Source organism: Vidua macroura, chromosome 5 (genome assembly GCF_024509145.1).
Source record: "Vidua macroura isolate BioBank_ID:100142 chromosome 5, ASM2450914v1, whole genome shotgun sequence".
In the NCBI taxonomy this organism is placed as follows: domain Eukaryota; kingdom Metazoa; phylum Chordata; class Aves; order Passeriformes; family Viduidae; genus Vidua; species Vidua macroura.
The window spans coordinates 70,736,230-70,761,695 of NC_071575.1; the positions used below are offsets into that span (position 1 = coordinate 70,736,230).

The 25,466-nt window shown below is 47.1% G+C and overlaps 1 protein-coding gene across 1 annotated transcript in view; it reads right to left on the minus strand.

Annotated features, from left to right (window-relative positions):
• Positions 1-660: 660 nt before the first annotated feature.
• The window catches only part of PLXNA4 (plexin A4), a 414,284-nt gene continuing 389,478 nt past the window's right edge, over positions 661-25,466 (minus strand). The window contains exons 25-31 of the mRNA XM_053977321.1: positions 23,366-23,469; positions 20,892-20,991; positions 18,978-19,168; positions 16,173-16,342; positions 12,766-12,978; positions 1,912-2,062; positions 661-1,245 (exon numbers count right to left, since the gene is read on the minus strand). Coding sequence (XP_053833296.1) covers positions 1,150-1,245; positions 1,912-2,062; positions 12,766-12,978; positions 16,173-16,342; positions 18,978-19,168; positions 20,892-20,991; positions 23,366-23,469 — 1,025 coding nt within the window. The 3' untranslated portion in view covers positions 661-1,149. The remainder of the gene's footprint in view (positions 1,246-1,911; positions 2,063-12,765; positions 12,979-16,172; positions 16,343-18,977; positions 19,169-20,891; positions 20,992-23,365; positions 23,470-25,466) is intronic.

Genomic DNA, 25,466 nt, shown 5'->3' on the forward strand with positions numbered 1-25,466 from the left:
GTGGCGACATTTCCTCTTAGGAGTGGCTTGGAAGGAAGGCTTTACCATCAGCCCCGTGCACCACCTCACTTCACAGCAAGCATTTCAGTAACCCACTGTGGGAATACAACAGCTGTGTTCTAGTTGAGGAAACAAAATTGAAAGAACATCTTAAAAAAAAAAAAAAAATCCTTCTGGTTCTTCTTTTGAGGCTGAGCTCATTGCCTGGAACAAACAGAGGCCTGTGGCTCCTGCTTTCCAAGCCAAGGTGGGAACGAGGGGGATGATGCTGTGCTCTCCATGGCCAGGAGGAGCATAACCACCACCACAGACAGGATGCCACCGAGCAGAGAGAGCGTTTTGCTGCAGTGCTACGACCAACAGGACACGACGGGAAAGACAGAGGGGGACACGCGGCTCTTGGAAAAATAAGAAGAACCATATGAAACACATGGGCAGGGGAGCGTCGGTCTCCTCATCCCCTCTTGACCCTTTCCCTGCCCCAGGAGAGCAGCTGTTTGCCCAGGCAGGATGAGCCACAGTGGTCCTGCTCTGGACGGAGCTGTGGCATTTTTCAGGGAGCCTCCTCTCCCAGTGGGTCGCTATCAAGAGATAGAACTGCAATGGCTCTTCAGGAGAGGAGCTGGATGGGCTCTGCCCTCCAGGAGCCCTGCAGGCAGGCTGCCTTCCCCTTGGGGACACTTGAGTAATACTGAGTTCATTTCCACGTCCTCTCCAGGGGCTCCAGCCCTCGGAGGGCAGTTAAAGCAGCATGACAGAAGTTACCTCCCAGTTTCACCTCTGCAGAGTGAGGATGTGATGCTGGGGGAGGGTTGGTGGGGTTTTTGTGTGTGTTCAATAGTTTCTCTCTAGGGCAAAAGGCAGAGGGGAAGCTGTGAAAAGGAGAGCTTCACCCAAATGTCTTCATGGCCCCAGAGCCAAGATTCCTCTGCAGTCTTTTCTTTTAACCCCTGGGGCTCTGTCGCTTTGTCCATAGGTTTGGAAAGAGAAGGAAAAGAGAGAAAGAGAGAGGGGGGGAGAGAGAGAGAGGAGCGCTGTTCGGGTGACTCTGCTTACAGCCCATCAAAACTTGCACTTGGTAAAGATGATGATCTTGAGTGAGGCACGACTTGGTTTATCCCTCCCAGGGTGTCCCTGGCAGGACAGTTCTCAGCTGTCTATGCTCATGAGGGTTATAACTTGTTCAAGTTTGTAGGCAAGTTTCTGTTTCCCAGCCTGGTCGTCTTGATCGAGGGCTCCGAGGATCTGGAAAAGGAGTGAGGAAGAAGTGATAGGGATTTCAGTTTCTTTCCCTAGAATAACTGAGTCCAGCATCTTAAAGCAGCAGAGGAGGGTTAACTTCCTCTAAGGCAGGTCCCAGGCTTAGCTTAGATCATGCAAGGCAAATCAGTCAGCCAGGAGGGAGTTAGGCAGGGAGTTTGGGTTTGATCTCAAATGGATTCTTATCTTGGAGATCCAATATTTATTTAGGAACTTTATCCATCCCCTGGCCCTAAGGGGTCTCACGTGTCTTTCAATACAAAGAACCATGCTGGACACCTTGAAGGCTGTGTTAGACCATTTTGGGGTGTTTTAGGGTATCTGGAATGATGTTGGGCACAGTCCTTAAGCAACTTTTGGCCATTTTGGATGTAAAGCTCATGTAGGGCTCCTCTGCAGTGAGTTAACATCTGACCATCAACTACTTCAAACCAGCTGAGCCTGACTGAACAAGAGAGACACAAAACAGGGATCCAGAGAGTACTGAGGAAACCCAAAATCCCATACCTTCCCTTTCCAAATGCCAAGCCTTGTCTCTCATCCCTTAAATCCTTCGCCCTCCCAGCCAGCATGCAGACGGGTATCAGTGACACACCCTGGGGACGGGTGGGCTGTCCCGTGGGCCCCCCAGAAATGCCCCCAGGCTCTCACCTCCTCGCTGTACTTGCCCACGTAGGAGTAGATCTCGGAGAGCGCGCTCATGGTGTTGAACTCGTTCATGTGCATGCGGGACTGCTCAGCCAGGTAAGCATTCATGTCCTGGTCACTGATTGCTGGCATCTTGGCGATGTCCGAGTAGTACCTGAGGGGCACAGACACAGGTGTTTCTTGAGGGGAAGAGCAGGAGCTCAAGAAGTGAAATCCCCAAACAAAAAGGAGGAAAAAACCCCACGCTCAGTGTTGGGTTTTTCTGGTTCCTCGCTGAAATGCTCATGCTCTTTTTTTACAGCAAGAAAGGTGACTTAGCTGAGGTGGGAATGACTGAGCACTCATCCTGAGCACCAGATATGTCTTGTATTCACCCCAATCTGAGAAGGAAGCCCCAAAGAGCATCCTGTAAACTTTCCCTGTGCCGTCAATAGGAGCTGGATTGAAGCTGGATCACTTTGTCAGACATTCAAGGGTTTTCAGCCCTGCCTCTCTTCCCAGAGAGACCTTGCTCCCCACTGACAGCTCAGGATTTCACTCCCATGCACACAAAAACCCCAAATATTTGTATTTTTCCACCATTCTCACCACTACATCTGTCCCCACTGCTGACATCACCCACCTTCCACACTGAATCCAGTCTATCCCAACAACTCTCTTGCTCAGCATCTCCTTTTTACCCCATATTTTAAGGTGGCTTGATATTTGTGGCAACAGCCTTCAACTCCAGTCTGACTGGGGAAAAATCTGCTTTTCCTAGGAGTCAACAGCATTCCCCTGGAGCTCAGGAGGACTGGGGGTTTATCCATAGGATCTGGATCCCCCAGAACCATTGCCCAGAAGGCTTCCTCTGCAGAGTGATGTCTCTTTAAGGAAGTTGCTATTTTTGATGTCCTTCCTCCCCTGGGTAAGGCAGGTCTTGGAGGACAAGGTTTGCAGAAGGTAATCAGTCACTGTCACTCGCAGCTGTGCTCTGCTGTCAACTGGTTAATTAGACACCATCATTTACATTTTTAATTTCTGCAATTTGACATTTTGTGCACAAGAAAAAAAAAAAAAAGAAGAAGGAGAAGAAGAAGAAAAAAAAAGCCCATAGCTGCAGCAATCCACAATTTTATAATTAGGAGGCAGAGGGGACGGGGAGCCAAAAGAGCTGACAGGTGTCCTGTAAACAGCGTGGAGACACCTGCTGAGACGGAGGCTGTTTGCCACTACAGAGAAATTGGACATTGAAATGCTGTGTGGTGAGGATCCTTGAGGTGGATGAGTGGGAAAATACTCCGTGACAGAGCAGGACGAGCAGCTGCTGGAGTGTCCTGTGGAAGACAGAGCAGTGCAAGAGCATAGGGGGAAATCCCTTCCACACCAGGAGGTTCCAGATGTGCTCAGTCTGGTTTTGTGCCCTTCAATCCCACCCTGATTTACCCCAATGAGTCAGTCCTCTGTTGATAACCTGGTTTTGGTGGTGGGATGCTGATTTAATCTTTCGCAGAGGGAGGCATAGGAGGCAGAGGTCCTTCTTGCTTGACATTTTCCAAAGCTAAACTCTGTTTCACCATAAAAAACTCGTGCAAACCTCATTAATTTTACTGCAATTTCCAGCAGGCACAAAAACATCTCTCTCCCTGGAGTCCTGGCATTTTGTCTTCTGGGCTTAGGACCAGCCAGAAATCTTAGTCTAACTCACTCCCATGGTCTAAATATTTCTCATTGCCAGTGCTGCAGTGAAAAGTGGCGTGGGTTTGATTTTCTTCACACTCTGCCTGACCCTCTGTCCCCAGGTGGACCTGAACAGTTGTTTGTGAGTAAATCTGGAAATCCCAGGAGGCTGTGTCCTGCAGAACTGCCCCCAGGAGAAGATGCTGAGCAGGAGGAATAAATATTTCTTAGACATTTGCCACTCGCAGAAAAACTTAAACAGGTCTTGGCATCACCTGCTGGGTATGATCAGATCTGTGCTGCACACAGGAATTGGTGGCATCCATAACACAGCTGAGAAAATAAGGAATCTTGGGGTTAAAACGCAAGGTGTGCCTTGGCACTGGGGAAAAAAAATCCATGTGCCACCAGCACAATTCACAGACTTATGGGCAAAACAGGCTGCAAAGCAGTGAAATACATTGATTTATGGCCCCTGAAAGAGAGCAGCTCCTCATGAATGTTGGATAGGCACCCTCCTGATTGGTGAAATGAGCAGAGAAGGGGGCTCACCACAGCAAAAATAAATAGGGTTGGTGGAGGAAATCAGAGGTGCCAGTCTGGCTCTGACAAGAAGTTAAAGTTCTCCTTTTCCTCTCTGGTTGAGCTGTCACCAAGTGGTGGCAAGATAGTGGGTGTAGGGACAAGGTGCTCCCAAAAACTGGAGCACAGACACAGTTATCAACTCCTTCTCCAAGTTTGTCCTGTTTCCTTTCCACCTGGTAGCAACAGACTCTTGAGTCTGTGACTCACAAGGGTTTGAAAGCCCCCCATCCCTTTCCAGCCCTGCAGAGATCATTCCCCAGCGGCACAACGCTCCCGTGACTCATCTGAACAAGGAAAAGCAGCAGGAAATGTTTCCTGGAGCCAAGGGTGGGATGCACAGATCTGAGTTTCAAGAGTCACAGTTTCAGGGCTCTGGCCATGACAGACTCCCAGGATGTGATCTCAGTGTTCTGGGGTCACAGGCCATCACCCACCAAAGTATCCTGGTCTCCTCCAGACTCAATTCCCTGGCATCACACACCTAAACAGTCATTTCCCATTAAACCAAGGGGCTTTGTGGCAAAAATAAGAATATGTACCAATACCCCAATCTAGATGAGCAAGACATACTATCCTTCCATCCAAATTCTGCCATGGCCCAGTGACTTATTTATGCAGAAGTGTTTCTAATGAAGCCGTCACTGTGCTCTCTAAAGAAATGATGAATGTGTGTATTAAAGCATCCTAGCAGGGAGATGACAACATCCCTGCTGAGTCTTTATTTACGTTAGATTCCAGCCCAGATCCTCAGAGATACTTAGAGCCTCTCTGCCATTTGCATACCCCTAATGCAAAAGCCACTGAGAAGCTGTCACCAAACCCCAGAGACCCTTACATTTCCACTGCTGAAATTTGCAGGGCTGCCTGTGCTGCTTCCATCACCCCTGCAGCTGACAGCTCCCACACCAGAGCCGGGCTGGGAGGCAGTGCCAGGAGCAGTGAGGTGTTTTGTCACTTGTGGAGGGCCACCAGGTCTCACTTGAGGTAGGGATAGGTCTTTGACCCACTTCCACAGCCAGCAGAAGGTTGGGAACACAACACTGAGCCATATTCTCTCTGAATGAGACAGAAAGGTAGCAAAGCAAAGCAGTAAATTCAGTTTAATCTGCCCCCAAAGGGTCAAGAGTTTGAATCCTGAGCAAATTTGCTGCTACTGCTGTACTCCATTTTGCTCATCTGCAATGGATCCTTCCCGAGCTGTTTCCAGAAGATCCTCAGATGGAGATCAAAAGATCCAGCCTTATGTGTCTGAGTTTTCCTGTATTCACAGGAGCAGCCTCCATTCTTACCTCAAGGCTCTCCATCCTCTGATGCGACGACAGGAAATTTGTTCATTAGACTTCATAAGCAATTACAATTATGAGGAATTGGGGTAAACCCACCATTCCAGCGCTCCAGCTCAGCTGGAGGATGTGAGGATAACCAGGCCATGGGATGTGTCCTCACAGATATCATGGGAACAGCAACTCACCCCAGCCTGCCTTGAATGGAGAGAGCGCCCAGGAGACCCTCCACTGCCACTGATGGATGGAGAAGGATTTGGGATGCACCAGGATACAGTTGGTACGCCTCTACTGAAAAAATAATTATTCTCGTTCCTCCCAACCTCACCTTTCCCTGGGTTGCATTTTGGTTTTTGGTTTTGTTTTGTTTTGTTTTCCCAAGGAAAGCGACAAAACAGTGACCTGAGCATCCATCACAGTGGCCTGGGAATACATTTTGTCCTCTGTTTATCCAGGGATAAATCGGTACCGACAGGGAAAGGCTCCTTAGTGGAGCTGTTTCACAAGAATGACTGTGCCTGCTGCCGCTCAGTAACTCATTAACTCATCAAAAGAGAAGAGAAAAGCCACGTTGCCAGCGCTTCCTCCCCAGCCCGAAATTTCCCAGCACAGCCCGTGGTTTAGGCAGCTTAGCATGGAGCTAATTGCCTTCCAAAAGATCTTTTTGTCATGGCTGTTGTTTGTCGCTGGGATGGGACTGCACTCATTAATAATCGTTTTAGCATATGAAAAGCTTGTCACGAATCCATGTGCTGCAGACGGCAGACGCAATTACAGCAATAACATAATTAGGGTTATGCAATAGCCGGCTGTATCCAGACCACTGAAGGATGGAGAGGTGTGTGAAAGGGATATGGGGGACTCTTCCAGCAGGGAAGGGCTGGTGGAAAGCTTGGGAACAACCAGCTCTTCTTTGGGATGCAGTGAAGCAGTGCAAGGACATGCTGTCAGTTCTTGCACTGACACAGAATGGCACTTGGAGTTTCCTGGGGAGCATCTGAGCTGCTGGTGAGGCACTGGAATAGATTGCCCATGGAAATCGGGGATGCCCCATCCCTGGAAGTGTTCAAGGCCAGGCTGGATGGGGCTTGGGAGCAACCTGGGCTAGTGGAAAGTGTCCCTGCCCATGGCAGGGTGTGGAACGAGATGAGCTTCAAGGTCCCTTCCAACCTAAGCTGAAGGAGGGAACAATTGTGTCCGTATGTGCAAGCCCTAGGAAGGGCAATGCTTTTATTTTGCCTGTTCATGGTTTTTCCTGCTGCCTCTCCCCTCGGAATAAGCAGTGGAGGGCTGATGGACAGCTCTGACTCAGTGGCTGAAGAGTGTCTTGGTGCACAGGTAGCTCCTCTGGGAGAGGAGATCACCCAGCAGCACCTCAGAGCAGAGGATGTGTGGGGCTGCACCCTCCACATATGGACACATTTCCATCTTGCCGGCTGAAAGCTGCGCTGTGTAGGAACAGCTTTTCAGCGTGGTGAGAAAACATTGGGATTTTTTTTTTTTTTTTTTTTTTTTTAGATGAAGAGTGAAGAAAGACAAGTGAGCAGTCTTCAGATACGCCAAAAGCTGCCCCAGAGAGGCAGGGAATGAGCTGCACCCCCTGCCACGGCGACGCCTGAGCTTTAATTACAGCCAGGGAGATTTTGGCTGCCCAGCAGGGAAAACACTCTGATGGGAAGGACTGGGAAGCACCGGAATGAATTGCCCGAGGACAGCAGAGGCTCTGTTGTTGGAGGCCTTTAAAAAAGGGGTAGACAAGCATCTGTCAGGAAAGCTTTAGACAGAGCTGATCCTGCCCTGAGGCAGGAGATGGTCGGGTTGACCTCCCGAGGCCCCTTCCAGCTCTGTTTTTTATTATCTCCGCTGACAACACCCCCTGCCTTGACCTTTGGTATGCTACTTCTTGAGCCTTCCTTCCAGCAGAGAGAGAGGGGGCACAAAAAACTCATTTTTAAACGTAGAGCAAGGATTTGCACCTCTGATGTGATGCTCTTTTTTAAAGCCCTCAGAGTTTCTCCTTAAAACCTCAATAACTCACAATGTTAGGGTAAGTGCAGTTTTTATTGTTTTTAACTGTTTTAAACTTGTCTTTCTTTCTAAAGTTAGCTGTAAAGTGGCCAACAGACATCACAAGCATTGCACAAGTAGATATTTCCTAGTGACTTGAGAACCCTGAAACCCCAAGCTGACACACTGGGTAGGTGAAATCCCAAATGGGTACAGGCTGTATGTTTTGTGTACTCCAAACATGCTCATAAAGCTCTCTCCCTAACAAGACCTAGACCTTGACATCTAAAGGCTAATGGGATGCAAATCATAGCTGCTTCATGAATCACCAAATCAAAAATGTTTTGGGTTGGAAGGGACCTTAAGGATCATCCAGTCCCACCCCTGCCATGGCAGGGACACCTCCCACCATCCCAGGCTGCTCCAAGCCCCATCCAGCCTGGCCTTGGACACTTCCAGGGATCCAGGGGCAGCCCCAGCTGCTCTGGGCACCCTGTGCCAGGGCCTCACCACCCTCTGAGTAAAGAATGTGTTCCAAACATCTAACTTAAATCTCTCCCTTTTAGTTTAAAACCGTCCCCTTTATACTAAAAGTATCTGTACTTGTAAGGAAAAAAAGTAGATGAGATCATGGCCTCAGGAGTGGCACCAGCTATGTCGGGCACTGTTTGCACCCAGGTTAACACAATAAAAAGCAAATGTTATAATTCTGAATCCCACATATCAGATCACTTTAAGCTTCTTTTGATCCTGAACCTGGCAAGCCTATTTTGAACGGTCTTCACTGGATGACTCTTTAGTTAAGAACACTTGTGATGTCCCCATTGACTTTAAGTTTTTCTTAGAGGGGCTCTTTTCAATGCACAAGAAGCAGCCAAAAGGAGACCGATTCCCTGCAGGGATGAGGAAAAAAAAAGAGCACCAGATCCTCTCCTTGCAGCCCTGCAGGTGTTTTGGGCACCAGTGTGAAATGGAAAAACTCTTTGACTTCGGCTTTTTTGTGCTCTGCCCCTTTTCAGTCTCCCACATCCTTGCCTCCGTGCCAGGCTTCGGTAGGGAAACATCATATTGATTGTGATGCAGGCAATTAAATGGTGTTAATGAAGTTCAAACAAGTGTTATCATAAGCTTGGCAGCATGGAGAGAAATGAAAGGTCAGCCGCAGCCCTTTGTCATTTTTCAGTGTGGTGTTGAATGCTAATGAGACAGTCCCAATTAGAACAGGCTCCCCTTTGTATTGCTTGGGGATTGCATCAAATGGTCCCAAGTTCTCCAGATTTCCAGGCTCAAAGGGGACATTTGAAGTAAACTTGAAAAGATGCAGATCTGAAGCTGCTCTAATGTAAATTCAGCAGAGCCTATGGAGTTTCACTAACTGAAGTCAGATGAGATTCTGCTCTATCGCTACCATTCTTTTCCTCTTTTTTTTTTTTTTTTTTTTTTTTTTTTTTGTAATGATAATTGAAAAGCCTCCACTTTGTTTTAGAACTACAGCCTGACTCTTCGTGGCTTCAACAAAAGCCAAATAGCCTGTCCCAATTTCCTGAGTTAATTGTCCTGCCTCATCAGGCCTCATGCTCTGCAGCAGGAAATCCAAGATGTGGCTGCACCGGGACACTTTTTAACCACGTGTCTCCAGCTCTGTGTGTCTCATTTGAACAGGGAACCTACTTTTTCCCAGAAGACAGAATTTCTCAGCTGGATTGTTTCAGCAGGCAGAATCCACCTCTGCTTCCAGCAATGTTATAAAAGGACTTTCATAAAATCACAGAATAGTTTGGGTTGGAAGGGACATTTAGAGGTCGTCTATTCCAACCCCCCTGCAATGAGCATGGAGCATCTTCAACTAAATTTAAGTGATGCACAATAATTTTTTTGTTGCTGTTGTCAGCACATCCATTATCTTCAATAATTATAGAAATGGGCACTAAAACAACCAACCTCCCAAAATGTCATGGAAGATGTCCATTTCTTATATAGTTTTCCATTAAGTCGATAGGAAATTGCAAAAATTGGTAAATTTTTAAATTAGTCATTGTCATGCATCCCAATTCTGAAGGCAACTCTTGACTCATCACAAAGAAGTTACTGAAAACATGAGAAAATCCTACGCTGAAACATGAGCCAAGCAAACAAATAAAACCAGTGAAGATTCCTGACAGTCTTGCTGTTGAAATCTTTTGGAATCAAATTTCAAGTTGACCACCCTGTGGAGGTAGACCAGTGGTAAGGCCAGAAGCTGTAACTATTCCCTTCCCAATGCACATTCCCTGCTAAAAAACAAATATTTGAAGGATTGGAGGGAAGTCCTTTCATCCCTGCCTCCTTCTCATGCCAAGGTCATTCCCTGCTCTGAGTTTTGTGAGCCCTAAAGGCTCCACACCAAGAAAACAGAGATTTCAAAGGGATGGCTTGGAGTAATCCAGCTCAGTTCCACTTCCAGACCTCTAAATCCAGGCATGTTTTAATCCAGAGTTGGGTACAACCTACCACTGACTAATTACCCTCTGAGAGTTTCCTCTTTGTTTGATTTCAGGTTCTTCTGATTTACTCAACCACTTCTTAAACTCCCTGACTTTTTATCTCCTGATTCACTCTTTGAAGAAGTCTAGTGGTCTTGAAGGATGCCATCTCCAGCTGATGCTGACTACAGAAATAGCTCCAACCAGCACCGGAAGCCTTTGGATTTGGAAAAAACTCCCTCAAAGCACAATCGCAGAACGGAGAGAAGGAATTCATTAGCTCGGGGTAGAACTCAAATTATATTTTATTCATCCCTGATAGGTTTTTACTTTCATCTCCCACAGCATCCAGGTGCCACTGCCTTGAGTCAGTGGAACTGACACACAAAAATAAAAGCAGGGAAGAAGCTCTAACCATATTCCAAAACCTGCAGTCTCCCCTTGGGCTTCAGCTCAAGTTGTCAGACATCAGTGCAGATAACAACCCAGCACATGCTGGGGACAGGAATCCAGGGCTGTTTACAAGCAGCAGGAGGTGTTATGTACCTCGTTTGCAAACCCAGTTGTTTGGGAAAACTTCCAAGGAAATGCAGCACCAATTGCTGAAGATCACTGGGCACCAGGATTCAGCTCCAAAAAGTTGTAAAGTGAAATCAATACTGGAAAAAAAAACCCAAAATGGAAACTGCAGCCTTTTGTTTATCCAGAGGGAAAAGAGAAAAAGAAAAAAAAAAAAAGCTGTTTTTTGCATAAGGAAATAACCCATTCTCCACTTAAATACCTCAGTGTGTCACTCAAATGTAGCATCTCCCAGGATAAAATCAACCACTTTGAGATGGAAAACATTATTTGTCCAGAGAAACCACCCAACTACACAGAGTGTTGCTAAAGCATCATTAGAGAATGACACCTTTGGGTCACTGTTGGTACAAACTTGATTTCTAAATGGAACCTCCAACACTTGCTTCCCATTATCCAGGTCAATCCAGCAATCAGCCTCAATACATACTAAGAAACTTGGACACGGTACCAAAAGTAGGTCATAATTAAGCAAGGTAGCTCATAAGAGCCTTGCAGGTTGCCTAGAAACGACATTTGCTGAAGTGTTTAACCACATCTAAAAATAATTGTCCAGACAAATCACAGACCAATGGGAGAATTGTTGGGAAAAAAAGCTGCCTCATGCCGAGTAGGGGACGGAGCTCTTTGATCAGCCACACTCCTGTCATGAAATGAGAGAAAATCATCCCCAGCAAAGGCAATACAGGGATTTATAGCACAGTGTGAGGTGTCTGCAGCAGCAGAGGCCTTGTACAACCTGCACGACATGGTATCAATTTTAGGCCATGCCTGGGAAGTCATCCAGAGGAAATCATTGCTGAAAGCTGGATGCAGTGCACAGGAATGATCTGTAGGATAAACCCGCCTTTGTAGTTACAGAGCAGCAACCACTCCCCATCTGTGCAGTTCCCAAACCTGTCAATAACGCCAGGCAAGTGCAGAATATTGGAAAGCAAAGCCCATCTCCTGCTGAATGAAGAATAGGATGTGTGCTGTTTGCTTGTCCTGGGGGAAACCCTACGGAAAACGAAGACCCAACATGCTGCAGGAATAGATGTTTGGGTTGTATTCCCTGTGGAGCAGCTTTTCCAGGCAGTGACCCTTGGTACAGCAGATGGAAGTACAGCCACAGGTCTTGGGAGTGTGGACAAAATGCTTGCAAAGGCCTCTGACCTGACATAAAATACCTGCAGAGCTTCAGTCAGCAGCCTGTCAATCCTCTGGCATCTCTCTCAAAGCACAGAAGAGTCTCCAAGGGAATTTGCTAGGGGATAATTATAAATCCCTTGGGATCCAGGCAGTGTGGGGACTGTCACAACGGTGCTGAGAGCAGCAAACCACTTCAGGCCTGTGTGGAAAGACTGAGAAGCCTGTATGCTTCCCAGGGCTCACATACATCACCTCCCCTTCCTTCCTCCCCCTGCCGCTTCTCAAGAGTTTCTCCTCAAAGGAAACAGTGATGGCAAACACCTTCAACTCCCACCATTAACTAAATTTCCATCTCTGCTGCAAGGCACTGAGGGAATAAAAGGCTGACGTGGAGATTTCCACTTAGCAAAAGTCAAAGACAAAGAAGACATGGAGATTTTCACTTAGCAAAAGTCAAAGACAAAAAAGCCCCGGGGGCAGTTTCCAAAAGTAATAGTGATGCTGCCTCCTACCTCCACCCACAAAGCAGGACCTGGTTGTGTCACTTTATGTCATTCTGTTGGAACCCTGACTGCTGAGAATTTGAGACTCTCTGTGCTGCCAGGCACTGACCCCCAAGAGAACACTGCACTGACCTGAGGCCATGGAGAAGCTTCCAAAATGGAATGACAGAACTGGGATTGTGGGTGTGGAGTTTGAATAGAAGTGTGTGATATCACAGGGTGGGAAACCCACAGTTTAAGGGTTTAGAATACAGTAATAGATATAAAGCAAGATGGAGGTTTTGGGGCAGAGGCTGGTCCTTCTTCTTCACCTTCTTGTCCATGGGTTTGGGTGGTATTTTGTAATTGGACAGAAAAGTTTGCATTGCAGGACACGGGTGGTTGGTTATTGGGTTAAAAGTGAAAATAATTGAGGTGTCATTTCTTAATTGGGCAGTTTATCTTTAAAAGACCTTGCAGAGATAGATACGGGGCCATTTTGTAGCTTGTTAAAGTACTGTGAAGCTCAGGGTTTGTGAGACTGTAACATGGATAAGAATTAATAAACATCTGAGTCCAAACACAAAGTGCCGTCTCTGCGCATTTAATCCCAATCCTGACCCAGGCAGAAAAAGAAGATAAACAATCGACATCATAGCTGAAACTCACCTTTCCACCCAGTTCTTGTAGCTGGGGATGTCCTTGGCGTAGAGGAGCTTGTTGGAGGGGGAGTCTTTGCCCAGCCGGTGCTCTGAGGTGGAGCAGGAGTCCATGAAGGTCTGAGCCACCACGGACAGGCAGGCGTCTGTGATGCTGTTTTTGTGAATGTCGAAGACGAACTGGGGGTTCTTGATCATGTTAACCCAGAACCGCAAGGGGAGGCTGCAGGAGGGGTGGCAGAGGGGACACAGTCAGGGCACAGCTCACAGGAGACATCACAGCAGCAAATAGCGGGTGGGGATCAAAGATCATGGCTGTGGATATGAAGATTCTGGGATAAACTTTGCTATGCAATGAATTCCTCCCCTACAAAGTCTAGGGATGGTAGAGACGTCAACTTTTGGCCCTGTAATCCTTACAAGGCAGATGTTTTGAGTCTTGGAGTCATTACAATCTTGTTGAAGGTGCCCATAAATTAATGGGAGTAAAATTTAGGTGATGACAAACACTCTGAATCTCTTTGTGTTAAGTTGCAATGGAAAGGTGACCCCGTTGGTTGCTCCGTCAGATGAGGACAGGCATTGAACCCACAAAAATTATTATGGTATGGGTTATAAAGCACTGGAACAGGCTGCCCAGAGAAGTTGTGGCTACCCCTGGATCCCTGGAAATGTCCAAAAACAGCTTGGGCTTGCAGCAACTTGGGATGGTGGAAGGTGTCCCTGCTATGGCAGGGGTTGGCACTGGATGAGTTTAAGGTGCCTTCCAACCCAAGCCATTCTGGGATTCTACACATTTGTCACTGAGGGACTTGGCTTTTTAGCCCTCACAGCAATCCCACGGGAAGAGAGGTAGGTAGAGCTCCCAGAAGGAGACTGGGAATGCTCATGGCACACCCTGTAGGACACCATGTCCTGTCACTCTCCACTGCTCCGGCCCAAGCCTGCACATGATCCCAGTACCCTGAGCAGGAAGCAGTTGCTACATGACAGGGAAAGCCCCGTTGCCTCAAGGAAAAAAAAAAAAAAAAAAAAAGGGAACCGGGGAAACAAGTACCACAGCCTTTGATATGAAAATATATCTGCCCTAACCAAGGAAATGCTATTCCAGTTGCAATCCAAAGCCTCTTTCCCCCCTTTTTCTCCAAAGAGCAGCTCATTTGTATGAGATGCCCTGAGGTACCTTGTATGAGATACCTCCAGCCTTTGCCTCAAGCCTTTTGTCAGGGCAGATGCACTGCAGTGATCATGGCCCAGGAGCTGGGATGTGTCACTGAGCACAGAGCCCAGCCCCTGTCTCTCTCTCAGGCAGATTGCTAAGTCTACCTTCACTCTCTGCACCTTTCAGCTTAGCAAATTCTCCTGATATTCAGGATAAACTCCCTTGTTCCTCCCATTTGCTCATGGCATTCACAACGCTGTAAAAAACTCATCTCCAAGCCTGATGGATTTTGGGTAACAACCTTCCTGACAGAGGGTTGACACCGTGTTTTCCTAAACCTCTGTGTGTTCTCCACACAAAATCACAGAACAAATGTAAGGAAAGCCCCACACAGGGAATCCGGTCTGCCAAGCTCAGGAGAAGAGGGAGATGCTGGAAAACACAGAATTATAGAGTGCATTGGGTGGGAAGAGACCTTAAAGATTATCCAGTTCTACACCCTTGGTGTAGGGACACCTTCCACTATCCCAGGTTGCTCCAAGCCCCATCCAACCTGGACTAGAACAGTCCAGGGATGGGACGGCCACAGCTTTTCTGGACAGCCTGTCCCAGGGCCTCGGGGAAGAATAAGTAAAACATGGCAATGAGACACGATGGAGTTGTGGGAATTTCGGCTGGGAGTGGAGAATCATCGCTGGGGGGATGAGGTGGGTGAGTGAACCTTGCAGAAGTCCTTGTGCAGGTGTTTGGATGACACACAGAGCCATGGTGAGGAGCAGAGTGCGTGTTTGTGTGCCTGGGTGTGGAGAGGGGATACGGGACGATGTCCCTGGCTGGGAATAATGAAGCCCTGTGATGTGACTTTGAGTTAATTTGATCTGATTGAACAGATTTCTTCACACTGCCCCTTCTCCCACAAACACACACACACTGCCTTCCCCCCTCCCCCCTTAAATAAACCTCCTGCTCATTTAGGCTGAGTGGCTGCAATCAGCCTTAGATTAGTGCCGCAGATAATGTTAATAATATGCTAATGTTTCATTAGTTGAAAGCCTCTTTGGTGCATGGGGTTTCTTTTTTTATGTCACCCGGCGCTGTGACGATCTGCCAACTGCATGGCTGGGAAAAGGAAAAAATGCATGAGCTGGGAGCCCCACGGCTCTCCTCTGCTGCTCCTTTTATAGTCCCTGTGTTTGCACAGGAGAAGGGGAGGGAGCCATTCCCCAGGGAGCTCTTTCCAGCGGGGAGACTCAGCAGAAAGGAGGTTTTTCTCCACCGATCCTGGCTTTTCCTGCTGTCCCATTGCAGGGATGAGGAGCTGGAACAGGGGCCTGATGTCGCCCTTTGCCACTGATGTCGCCCTTTGTTACTCATTCCAAAAAAGACTCACATCCAGCTCCAGACTCTTTAAATACTTTGTACCATTGGAGATGCTCTCCTGGCCTCCAGCTCCCACCCAGCAGGGTACAAGTCTCCTGTGGGGGCTCCACATCCTCTGAGGATGTCTCGGATACCTTAAAATTCTCAGCTGGCTTGAGATACCTCTGTGTGGGCAAACAAATAGAGCTGGGAATTAAAACACCCAGTGCAGATTGTGGATATTCTCAGTTGAGTCAGAGAGAAAAAGAGAAAGATTTCTGCCAGGCTAAGCCTGGGAAAAAGTCCGGGAGGAATGTGAACAATCTATTATCTTGTTTTCTGTTCATATCGTTTATAGATATGCTCTACCACACTGACCTAAGTCCAAGTGTACCAATCACGTGAAATGTTTTTACTTTAAGACCAAAGAAATTAATGTTCACAATGTTCTCTATAAAAGAGAGAGATGCTTTTGAATAAAGATCATTCTTTGCCTTCTGAAGATGGAGTCTCTTCATTCCCGTCCCTGCCTCAACAGCGACAGCAGATGAAGCCAGTGGTGTTGAATCCTCTGCCATGCCTCCCTAGATATTCCTATTTGATCCTGGGCGCTGCAGCAATTAAAAACTTCATTTTTCCTCATCAAATCCCTCACAAATCCAGCCATTTCCATGTAACACAGGGCAAACTGGGACCTGTTCACCAAAAGTGCTAATCCTTTAGATTTTGGGATCTTCTGACTTCTCCGCTGACTTGGCGAGACTGAGCCTCATCCTTTGAGCCCCACACCAGGGTCCTCAGATCCCCCAGCAGCCGGATTCCAAACACACTTCCCTCTACTCTCCTTCCAGCCCAGTAGCTGTGCTGGGCTGTACTGGGCTGTCTCACTCACTCACCAGTTGCTCTTCCAGGTGTGCCGCACGTGGGGGTCGTGGATGTTGTGCTTGTCCGCCTGCTCATCCAGGAAATCAAACATGTACTTGATGGCCAGGGGGAGGGCACTGCCACGGTGGGCAGTGCTGAAGATGGTCTCAAAGAGGTCGTCCACGAATTTCTGGAGGGTGCCCTGGTGGGAGAAGGAAGGAAGAAAGGAAGAATATGAGGTAAGAAGTGGGCAGAGGATGTTGAAGTTTGGTACCCCACTGAAAACAGGGCATGTCTGTGGGTAAACAAAAGCGTGATTGAAAAGTGGGGGCCATCTAATATCAGTTAAACGTGACAAATGTTTTTAAACAGGAATGTTTGTCATCACAAGAACCATTACACCTCATTTCCACACAGATTCCTCTCTCTGCATCCCATCCTCAATGCTTTAGTGCATCCATGAGACAAAACCCAGCTGTTTTCCAGGCTGGCTTTCACCCAGGGCCATCTTCTGAACTGGGAAGAGAAGTCTGTAGAAGGCTGTAGAGCACAGTAGAAGGTGTCACGGAGACAAAAAGGACAAGACAACCTGGAGAGGTGGGTGGGTAATGTGTGACCAGTGTCCTAAATAACACAAACTTCATTCCAAAGAGTCCTCCTCATCTTTTATTCCCCACTGCTAGGAGAATCCCAGATCCAGGGCTTGGAGAGTCACCCTTGTGAGGACAGTTGACTTTTAGCAGGGAGGAGAGGAGCTGGAATATCTGAGGGTGACCAGGCTTGGAGAAGGGGACAGCTGAGGAGTTCTAGGCTGGGTTTGGGCTGGAACCAGGCAGGGCACATTTTCTCTGTCACCAGAGCTTCACAGGCATTTATATGTGGACAAACAGCTGCTAAAATAACCAAAAATCAATTGAATCTCCAACAAACATTCCCTGATATGAAAAATTTCATTTCCTTCAAGATGAAACTTTGCCCTTTCTCCAAAGACCTAGGGAAGAATGTCTCCCTTCTAGAAACTAAGCCGCGGGTTCCACCCGAGTGGCTCAAGTTTACCTACAGCTAACAAACACTTAATTAGAAAGCTGGTGTCTCTGGCTGATTCACCACTTGATTTATTCTTCGGGAAACAAAGAGAGGCACCTTTTGTTTGTGTGAACTCCTCCGGGGTGAGCAAAGCCCTGCAGCACATGTCTGACTCAGAAAGGGCTCCGGAGGGGAAATCCTCTTGGTCTGACATGGAAGAGCTGCCCTCAGGTTGAGTTCCTGCAGGGAATTAGTTCTCTACATGCTCACCCTCACAAACGCCACAAACACCTCTGAGGCTTTTAGGGAAGAGGCTCTTGGGTATCAGAGGTCAGGGATTTACCAGAATAAAAATCATTGTCAGTTTAACAAAGTATTCCTGGGGATTGTATTACAGCAACTGCTCTCTCTCTTTCCCTTCCTCAAACAGTCACAATGAGAAAAGAAAATTGCTTGGCCCAAGAGGGGAAACAAAACCTCAACCTTGCTAACTCCTTCTGTTTCTGCACAGGTTTTGCAGCTGCTTTCCTGTCATCTCCACAAAAAAAATATAAACAAACAAAAAACAAAAACAAAAACAAAAAACAAACAAACAAACAAAAAAAAAAACCAAAAAAAACCAAAACAAAACAAAAAAAGCCCCACAACAAACAAACAAACAAACAAAAAAAACCCCACAACCAAACCAAAACAAAGAAACAAAGAAACAAACCCCTCAACAAAACAACAACCAAAAAAACACAACAACAAACCAATAAAAAAAAAACCCAACGCAAGTGCTGAGTTTGTGACCCAGAACAGAAAGCAAAAGCAGTTCAGTGGTGGGGTAGGGGCTGCATCCCCAGACAACATAAATCAGCACCAGTCCAATGCTTGCTGGTCTACACCAGCTGGGGCCTGAGCCCTGGGGAGCAAGACTTCCCTTTTTCAACATTTTTCACATGTTGTGTGATCCATAAAAGCCTCCTGATGCCAGAGAACGGGGCATGGACCAGGGGCTAGAGACAAAGCTGCCTTTCCTCCAAATCCCTCTGCAGCTTGGCCAGCCTGAGTGAGGCTGCAGGGAGAGCCAGACATCAGAGGCAAAATGAGCTGAGGAGTAAATGAGCAGGTAAATCTGAAAAGTAGGACTTAAACTAGTGATGGAAATGTGTCTGATGGGCCAACTCAGACTCTATTTGTGCCTATTAATACCCTGACAAAAAAAAAAAGAGAAAATTATGGATGTGTTTGGAGACTCAGGTCAGGATGTCCCTGCTCTTCCCCCACTTGATTTCATCTGTATTTTCTCTCTGTGCATGCTGAGTTTTCATGTCTCACTGTAAGGTCAATGTAACCCTCTCCAAGTCATCAGCACAAGAGTCTTTATTGGCTCAGGGAAAATGTGGAGCAGGATTTGTACCACAAAACTCAGGATTTTGTGGTATAGGAGCCATTTCAGACTGCAAGGCCTGACACATCTTTGGAACCTGCTCTGAGCACCTGCCCTGGCTCTTCACTTGCTCAATTTTGGTACAAATTACAAACCAGTATAATTGACAACTCCGGCACCTCCTGCTGTGCTTTTTCCACCAATCTCATGGCCCTGGATTGTTACTCCTCCTTGCTTTTCCAGTGTCTTTTTTTTTGACTCTGCTTTCAAAGCTCAAGCTCCTTCCCCCCATGCTCAGGACTCTCCCCTTGCTCTATTTTCCTTCTGTTCTTCTCTTTGTACCCAACTCTGGCATCCTTTGAGCGGCCTCTCATTTCTTGCCGGCAAGAAATTCCACCACACTCTCAAACCCCCAATGTCACCCACCGTTACCACATACCTTGGTGGCCAGTAACCTGGTCAGGTAGATCTCAGAAACCATCTTGCTGCCTCGGTCACCCTCTTTTTGGTCTCCATGCTCGTGGTTCTTGACCAGGTGCCACATCTTGACGCCGCTCTCCAGGTCGGGGGTGATCATGGGGGTGCGCGAGCGGAGGCTGTCGGGGCTGCCCGTGTAGCGGATCATGTTTTCTGCAGAGACACAGAACCAGGGGTCCCCTTGTGTCTCGGAAGCTCTTGGGATTGGGGTTTTCAGGAATTCTGCTGGTGACGTGCCACCAAATGCATTTTTCAAATGCGTGGTTGGCGCAGCAAAGGCAAGCGATGTCACCGAGCCAGGTGTGATGTCAGTGTCTACACTACTAAGCTAAATGAGGTTCAGACACTGATTTCCAGCTGTCCATAATCTTCACCTCTTATCATGTTCCCTGGCAAGTGGCACTGTCAGTGTCAGACAATTCCCAGGGCTGGTTCAGGGGGTAGCACTGGTTCCTTTTGGTAACCAGTTCCTTATGTGACTGGTTTTCCCATATTTTATCCGTGCCACGCCATGCTGCTTAACGTAAAAATATTGATGTCTCTAATGTGATCTCTTATGTAGCACCTCATCCCCAGATTTAGAAGGAGCTGCCTCCCCTCCCTCCCTCGGCATCAAAGCAAACAAACAATTCCTGCCCAGCCATCCTCCTTACTCCCTGCTCCAAAATCTTGTTTTGACAGAAATCAGCCAGAACCCCAGGTGGACATCCACAAATTTCCTCTCCAAGAATACTTTTAGCCTCCAAATTTTACCTCTCTTTGCCTCTGAGTGACGGCAGAAGGCATTCCCCTCTCCCTGACCTTCCAGCAATGTTGCCTTTTCCAACCATAATTATCAGAAGTGTTGCACCTTTCTGTAGCAAGATCTGAATCAGCCTCATTAATGCATTACCAATCTCTACATATTAATTATCAGATGGAATATCCTTTTTCTCTCTGGATGCTGTTTTCTTAATTGCAATTAACAATCACTTTTTGACCCACCACATCTTCTCCTCCCCCTGCCTCCTTCCCTATTCCCCCCTCCTAAAAAATCAAATGGCAAAAGAATTAAAGAAATCCAACAGAAATTAACCCTCCTCAAGTCTTCCTTTCCAAAGGTCACTGTGTCTTTCAGTAATTGCAACAACATGGCAAAGAGGATGAATATTAATAAGGCCTCATGGATCATTTATGTCCTTGGAGAAAGTGGAAGGGGGCACCTCTGGACATCGAGTAACTGCACTTTCCCTTAAGATAAAGGGAGTAAAGAGGATTGGAGATGCTTCCATAAATTAAAAATATGAATAAAGTGATATGACAGCAGCATTCAGGTTGGAGGGGGGTTTGCAGCACTCTGGTTGTGCATCAGGGATGTTTTGCTTTGCTGTCCAGCATCACCTTAGTGAGGCACGGACTGGGTGCAATTCTAGTGCAGGGAGGAAGGTGTGGAGCGGGTGGGTGACACTCAGGAGGTCCCTGTTTGGCCCTGCAGAGGAGTTCCCACCTGGTGTCCCTTCCACAGCTGTGTCACTCTCAGCTGCCTCATGGGGACAGTGGGAACAACAGTCCACTGCTTTGAGATCTGCTGATGAAGACCTCAAACTCTCTAAGAGTGACATTTGGTGATCTAAGAGGGAGGCAATTAATTACACAGACTCCTCCTTCATTAATGAAAGGAGGAGAACTCCCCAAGAGCAACCCAACCACTTGGATCAACAGTTTGAACGAGATGCCAGAGTTTTTAGATGGCTAAATCCTCCCCTCCTGCCTCATTTCACCAACTAATCATCTGCCCATCAGTCTCCCTGCTGGTGCTTAGAGTCTGGTGACCACTGTGACGTTTGGGATCTCTTCCCAGTGCTCTCCCAGTCCATCCCAGCACACAAACCCTTACCATACTTGCTGGCTGATGTCCGGGACACCGTGGAGTTGTTGACTGCGTTGTAGGCAGTGACTTGCTTGGAGACTAAAGCCACCACAGAGCCATCTGGGACCTGCATTAAAAAAAGGAATGGGTCAATAAACTTCTGAAAAGTGTCTGAGGACCATGCCCAGGGCAGCATGAGCTGCAAATCAGTGTCTCTGTAGGTAGGGCACAGTTTGCCCTCACAGCTTTGATTTCTTTCTTCATTGAGTTGGTCTAGTAATAAATAGGGACAAAATCTGCTGTTACACAGCCAGAATCCTGCACTTGGACAAAGGGACAACTGGGGACAAACAGATTCTGCTCCATCCAGGCCTTGATTCAAAGCCCAGTGATGACAATGTGAGTCACCGAGTCATTTAGGTTGGAAAAGGCCTTTAAGATCATGGAGTTCAACCATTAACTCATCCCCACTGTGTTCAACACTAAGCCATGTCCCCAGGGGCCACATCCAGAGGCCTTTTAAACACTTCCAGGGGTGGTTTTTGCATTAACCTCAGTAAATCTGACAATAGGTTCATCCCGGGGAAGGTCTTAGGCAGAGCAGGAGCGTGAGAATAACAAAATCATCTGAGCTACTTCAAACAGGCTTGGCTGTCCCATTAGGATGATAAAACCAGTGTGAAATGTTCCATTCCTTCCTCCTGGATTGCAGGTGGTATCTGGGTGCCTGGTTCAAAAATTCCTGTCTGCAATTTTCCACTATGATCCTGTCAACTTCTCACCCTTCCCTGTGACAAAAGCACTGCTGGGTTGAAGGGACAGCCACAACTTCTTTCTCTTTGTGGTGTTAGAGGGTCTCAGGTGTGGAAAAGCAGAAGGTGTGGAGTGTGACAGGTGTGATGTCCAGGATGTCGTGGGACAATTGTTTTGAGGGAGCACAGGACTTCTTTAAAGGAGCCAGACTTTCCATTTCTATGAGGCAAATCATGTGAGTCCAATATCAGAAATGTTAACAAGCCCATGGCTCAAAAGAGCCATATCAGGAACATCTGTGATAAATAAGACATCACAAAGAGGAGATGGGTAAAAAAAATCCCTTCTAACGACATCTAACTCTTGTCTGTGTAATAATAATAATAATAATTAGCACTTGCATGGAGTTTTTCATCTTCAAAGCACTGCAGAGGCTAATTAAATAGCCCCTCAGCTATCACGGAAGGCAATTATTGGCTCTTTGTAGTTTTAGCCCCACACCACAGATGGGGAAACTGAGGCAAAGGCAATCTCAGTGTCTGTCCCAGCATGATCTGTGTCAGCCTTCAGGACAGGCAGGAAAATGATGTTTCCTGAGGACCTGGCCCAGCTCATCATACAGCTGGGAGCTCATTGCCTGAAGCAAAGACAACATGGAAAAAGCACAGAGAGGGGAGAAAATTATGCCTGGTTTGTTGATGAAATAAAGCAGGAAACGTCCTTGCTCTGTCTGGGGAGGAAAAAAAAAAATCAAAATCAGCCAGCAATGCTTCAGTCAATCTGAAGTAAAAGTTTTGTTTCCTTTTCAAATTATTGCGTGCTGCCTCCTCAGCTCAGCTCTTAAGTGACAAGAGAAAATAATCTTGTTATGAAACAGAGGTTGCTGAGGTGTGATGTAGGAAATGACAAAATCGTCAGCATCGGATTAAATTTAATGAGGTCTTTTTTGTTGATGTTTTTTTACAAGAAGTCTTTGACCAAAATTTCACTTTTTACATTAAATCTACCACTTGTGTCAGACATTTTCAGACATCTCTAATCCTCTATTATGAATTTCCAGGTCACGCAGGGAGGAAGGGAAGCAGAACAGGTCACCTGGACCAGGTTAAGGATCAAAAAGAAAAGATCCTTGTAATAACAACTCCGCTGCTCCATGGTCTCCAGCCTCCCTTTTCCAGTCACCAAGCCTCCCTCTTTCCATTTTTCCCTCTTCCATCCTTCTGAACTCTGCTGGCATTAAAAGGCCATGGATACACTGAAAAAAGGGGCATGGAGGACCTTGGATTTGATTGTCTAGATGAGAAATGTTAGCTCGTGCTGTCCTCATCTCCTCTTCACCACCTCCACTCACCAGGGGTGTCCTTTGAGAGGGAAAGATTTTTTTCTACCCTTGGCTTCCTCTCTAGTGTTGCTCAGGATAACTGGGACAAGGACAGCAGGGATGTGCTCAGCATGGGGGTTCTGCCCAGTTACTGCCCACTCAACCATTCTTTACCTCTGCATCTTAGCATAATAAAAATCACAGCATTATTAAGGTTGGAAAAGACCTCTAAGATCATCGAGCCCAACTGTTCACCCAGCACCACCAAAGCCACCACTAACCCATGTCCCCGAGTGCCACATCCACAAGTTTTTGAACGCTTCCAGGGGTGCTGATTCCACCACTTCCCTGGGCAAGAGAATAATATTTTGCTTTTTGTTTTGCCAGAAAGAAGACCCAACTCCTACCCAGCCTCTCCCACAGATACCTGGTAGTGTGCCAGCGTGTTGAGTCTCTTCCAGTCGTTCTCTATCTTGGTGGTGATGTCCTCATCCTGAAGGATCATCCTCGCCCCGCTCGCCTGCCGCCACTCTGCAACGAGAAATAAATGAATAAATGAGACAGGTGTTGCCTTTTTCCCAACCCAGAAATGAAACTCGAGACAATTTTAGCAATATTTAACAATCTTTATTTGAAAGCCTTCAGGGGCAGTTGTGGAAAGACGTCCACAAAAGTCCACCCCTCCCAGGGGTCAGTATGATTTTATAGGCTTTAGGAAATTAGCATAATTGATAAAATGCACCAATTAGGAGGACAAGTGGGGATGCAATTCCCCCCCCCAGGCCAAGCCCCTTCTCTGGAGTCCCCCTTGTCACTGGCTGTGATTTGTCCATGGGAATGTAACTCAAAGAGTTGTTCTCAGCCTTGGTTCCCAGGAAGAACCAAGATAGCATTGGGGCCCTGCACCTTCTGGGGCTTGGGGCTCTGGAATTTATTTTGTCTTTCTGCCTAGGGAAAGGCCATGGAAAATTACAGGGAAAACTAGCCACTAATACAATAGGCTACAGAGCTACCAATATATGTGTGAATTCACAGAATTCACAGAATCCCTGGGTTGGAAGAGACCTCCAAGAGCATTGAGTCCAGCCCAGCCCAACAGCTCAGGCAGACCCTGGCACCCAGTGCCACATCCAGGCTTTTTAAACACATCCAGGGGTGGTGACCCCACCACCTCCCCGGGCAGCCATTCCAGAACTTTATCACCTTTCTGGAAAAGCTTTTTCCTGATATCCAACCTGAATTTCCCTTGGCACAGCCTGAGCCTGTGTGCTCTGGCTCTGTCAGTGCTGCCTGGAGACAGAGCCCAAGCCCAGCTGAGCACAGGCACCTTTCAGGAGCTGTGGAGAGTGATAAGTGAATAATACAGGGAACATAGATAAAAAAGGAAAAACCAAATGTCATCACAGGGACAGAGCCCTGGCACTCCCTGTGCCCAGAGTCCACACCTGTGTGGGCACTTCACTCATCACCTCTGCACACTGATTATTCACAGTGCTTAACTCTTAATTTACTCACAGCTCTGCTCGTGCTCCAACACGGTTGGTTGTTCCCAAGACCAGCCTGCCCTTGCCTGTGTTTGTCATCCCCACGGGACAGGAGCCACTTCTTCCAGGGACAGCAATCCTGGTCCTCTCTCCTTTGGCAGCACAGACAGAGCCTTCAGCAATGCCTGAGATCCGTGTCCCTGCCAGGACCCAGCCCAGAGAGGGCACAGCAGAGTCTGGTTGGGCACAGAATCTGGGCTGGGCTCAGCTCATGCCCATGGGTGCTCCCAAAATGCTTTTGCATCTCAAATCCACTGATGGGCAGCAGGAAGCCCTTGGGTACGGGCATAGCGATGTCCACACATTTTTGCTTTTTGTATATTTTTCACCTGTTTGTAGCTCTGTAGACTACTATTCCATAGATACATAGCTCCTAGGATTTTTCCTGCCCTTCCTCTTAGATTTTAAAATAATAAGCTAAGCTTCTAACACATTTCTGAAATACTATTTAGTTTTATTTTCAAGAAGAGGACCTACAAGAAGAACATTTTGTTTTCCAGTCAGAAATCTGAGAAGACACAACAAGAAATGGGGCAAAGAAGCCCTGGATCAACTCCAATGGGGCAGAATCCAGGGGGAACATTACCTAACCAACTGCTCTTCTAATTGGCCAATGTTTGTTAGATATGATAATTTGATAAACTTATAAAACTTGCAGAAAGGCAATACCGGGTGTACCCATCATCACTGGACTCCTGGAAGCTTCCAGATAAAGGTCTGCTTTTTATTTTAGTATTTTAACACCGTTGCAAGAGTTTTTTCTCTTTTGATATTGGGCAACAAGAGCAGAGGCACAACTGGGGGGAAAAGCCAGGGACAGATCCAACTTCTGCTCCATGGAGGATGTAAATTTTACAAGCCTTCAGCACCTGCCTGTGGGCAGAAAGGCTCCTGCTTCTGCCACTTCTTCAGCCTCTCCCCTGGAATGATGAATTCCTGCAGCACTGGAGCAGCCCCTCACTTCCCAGGGAGCCATTTTTTTGC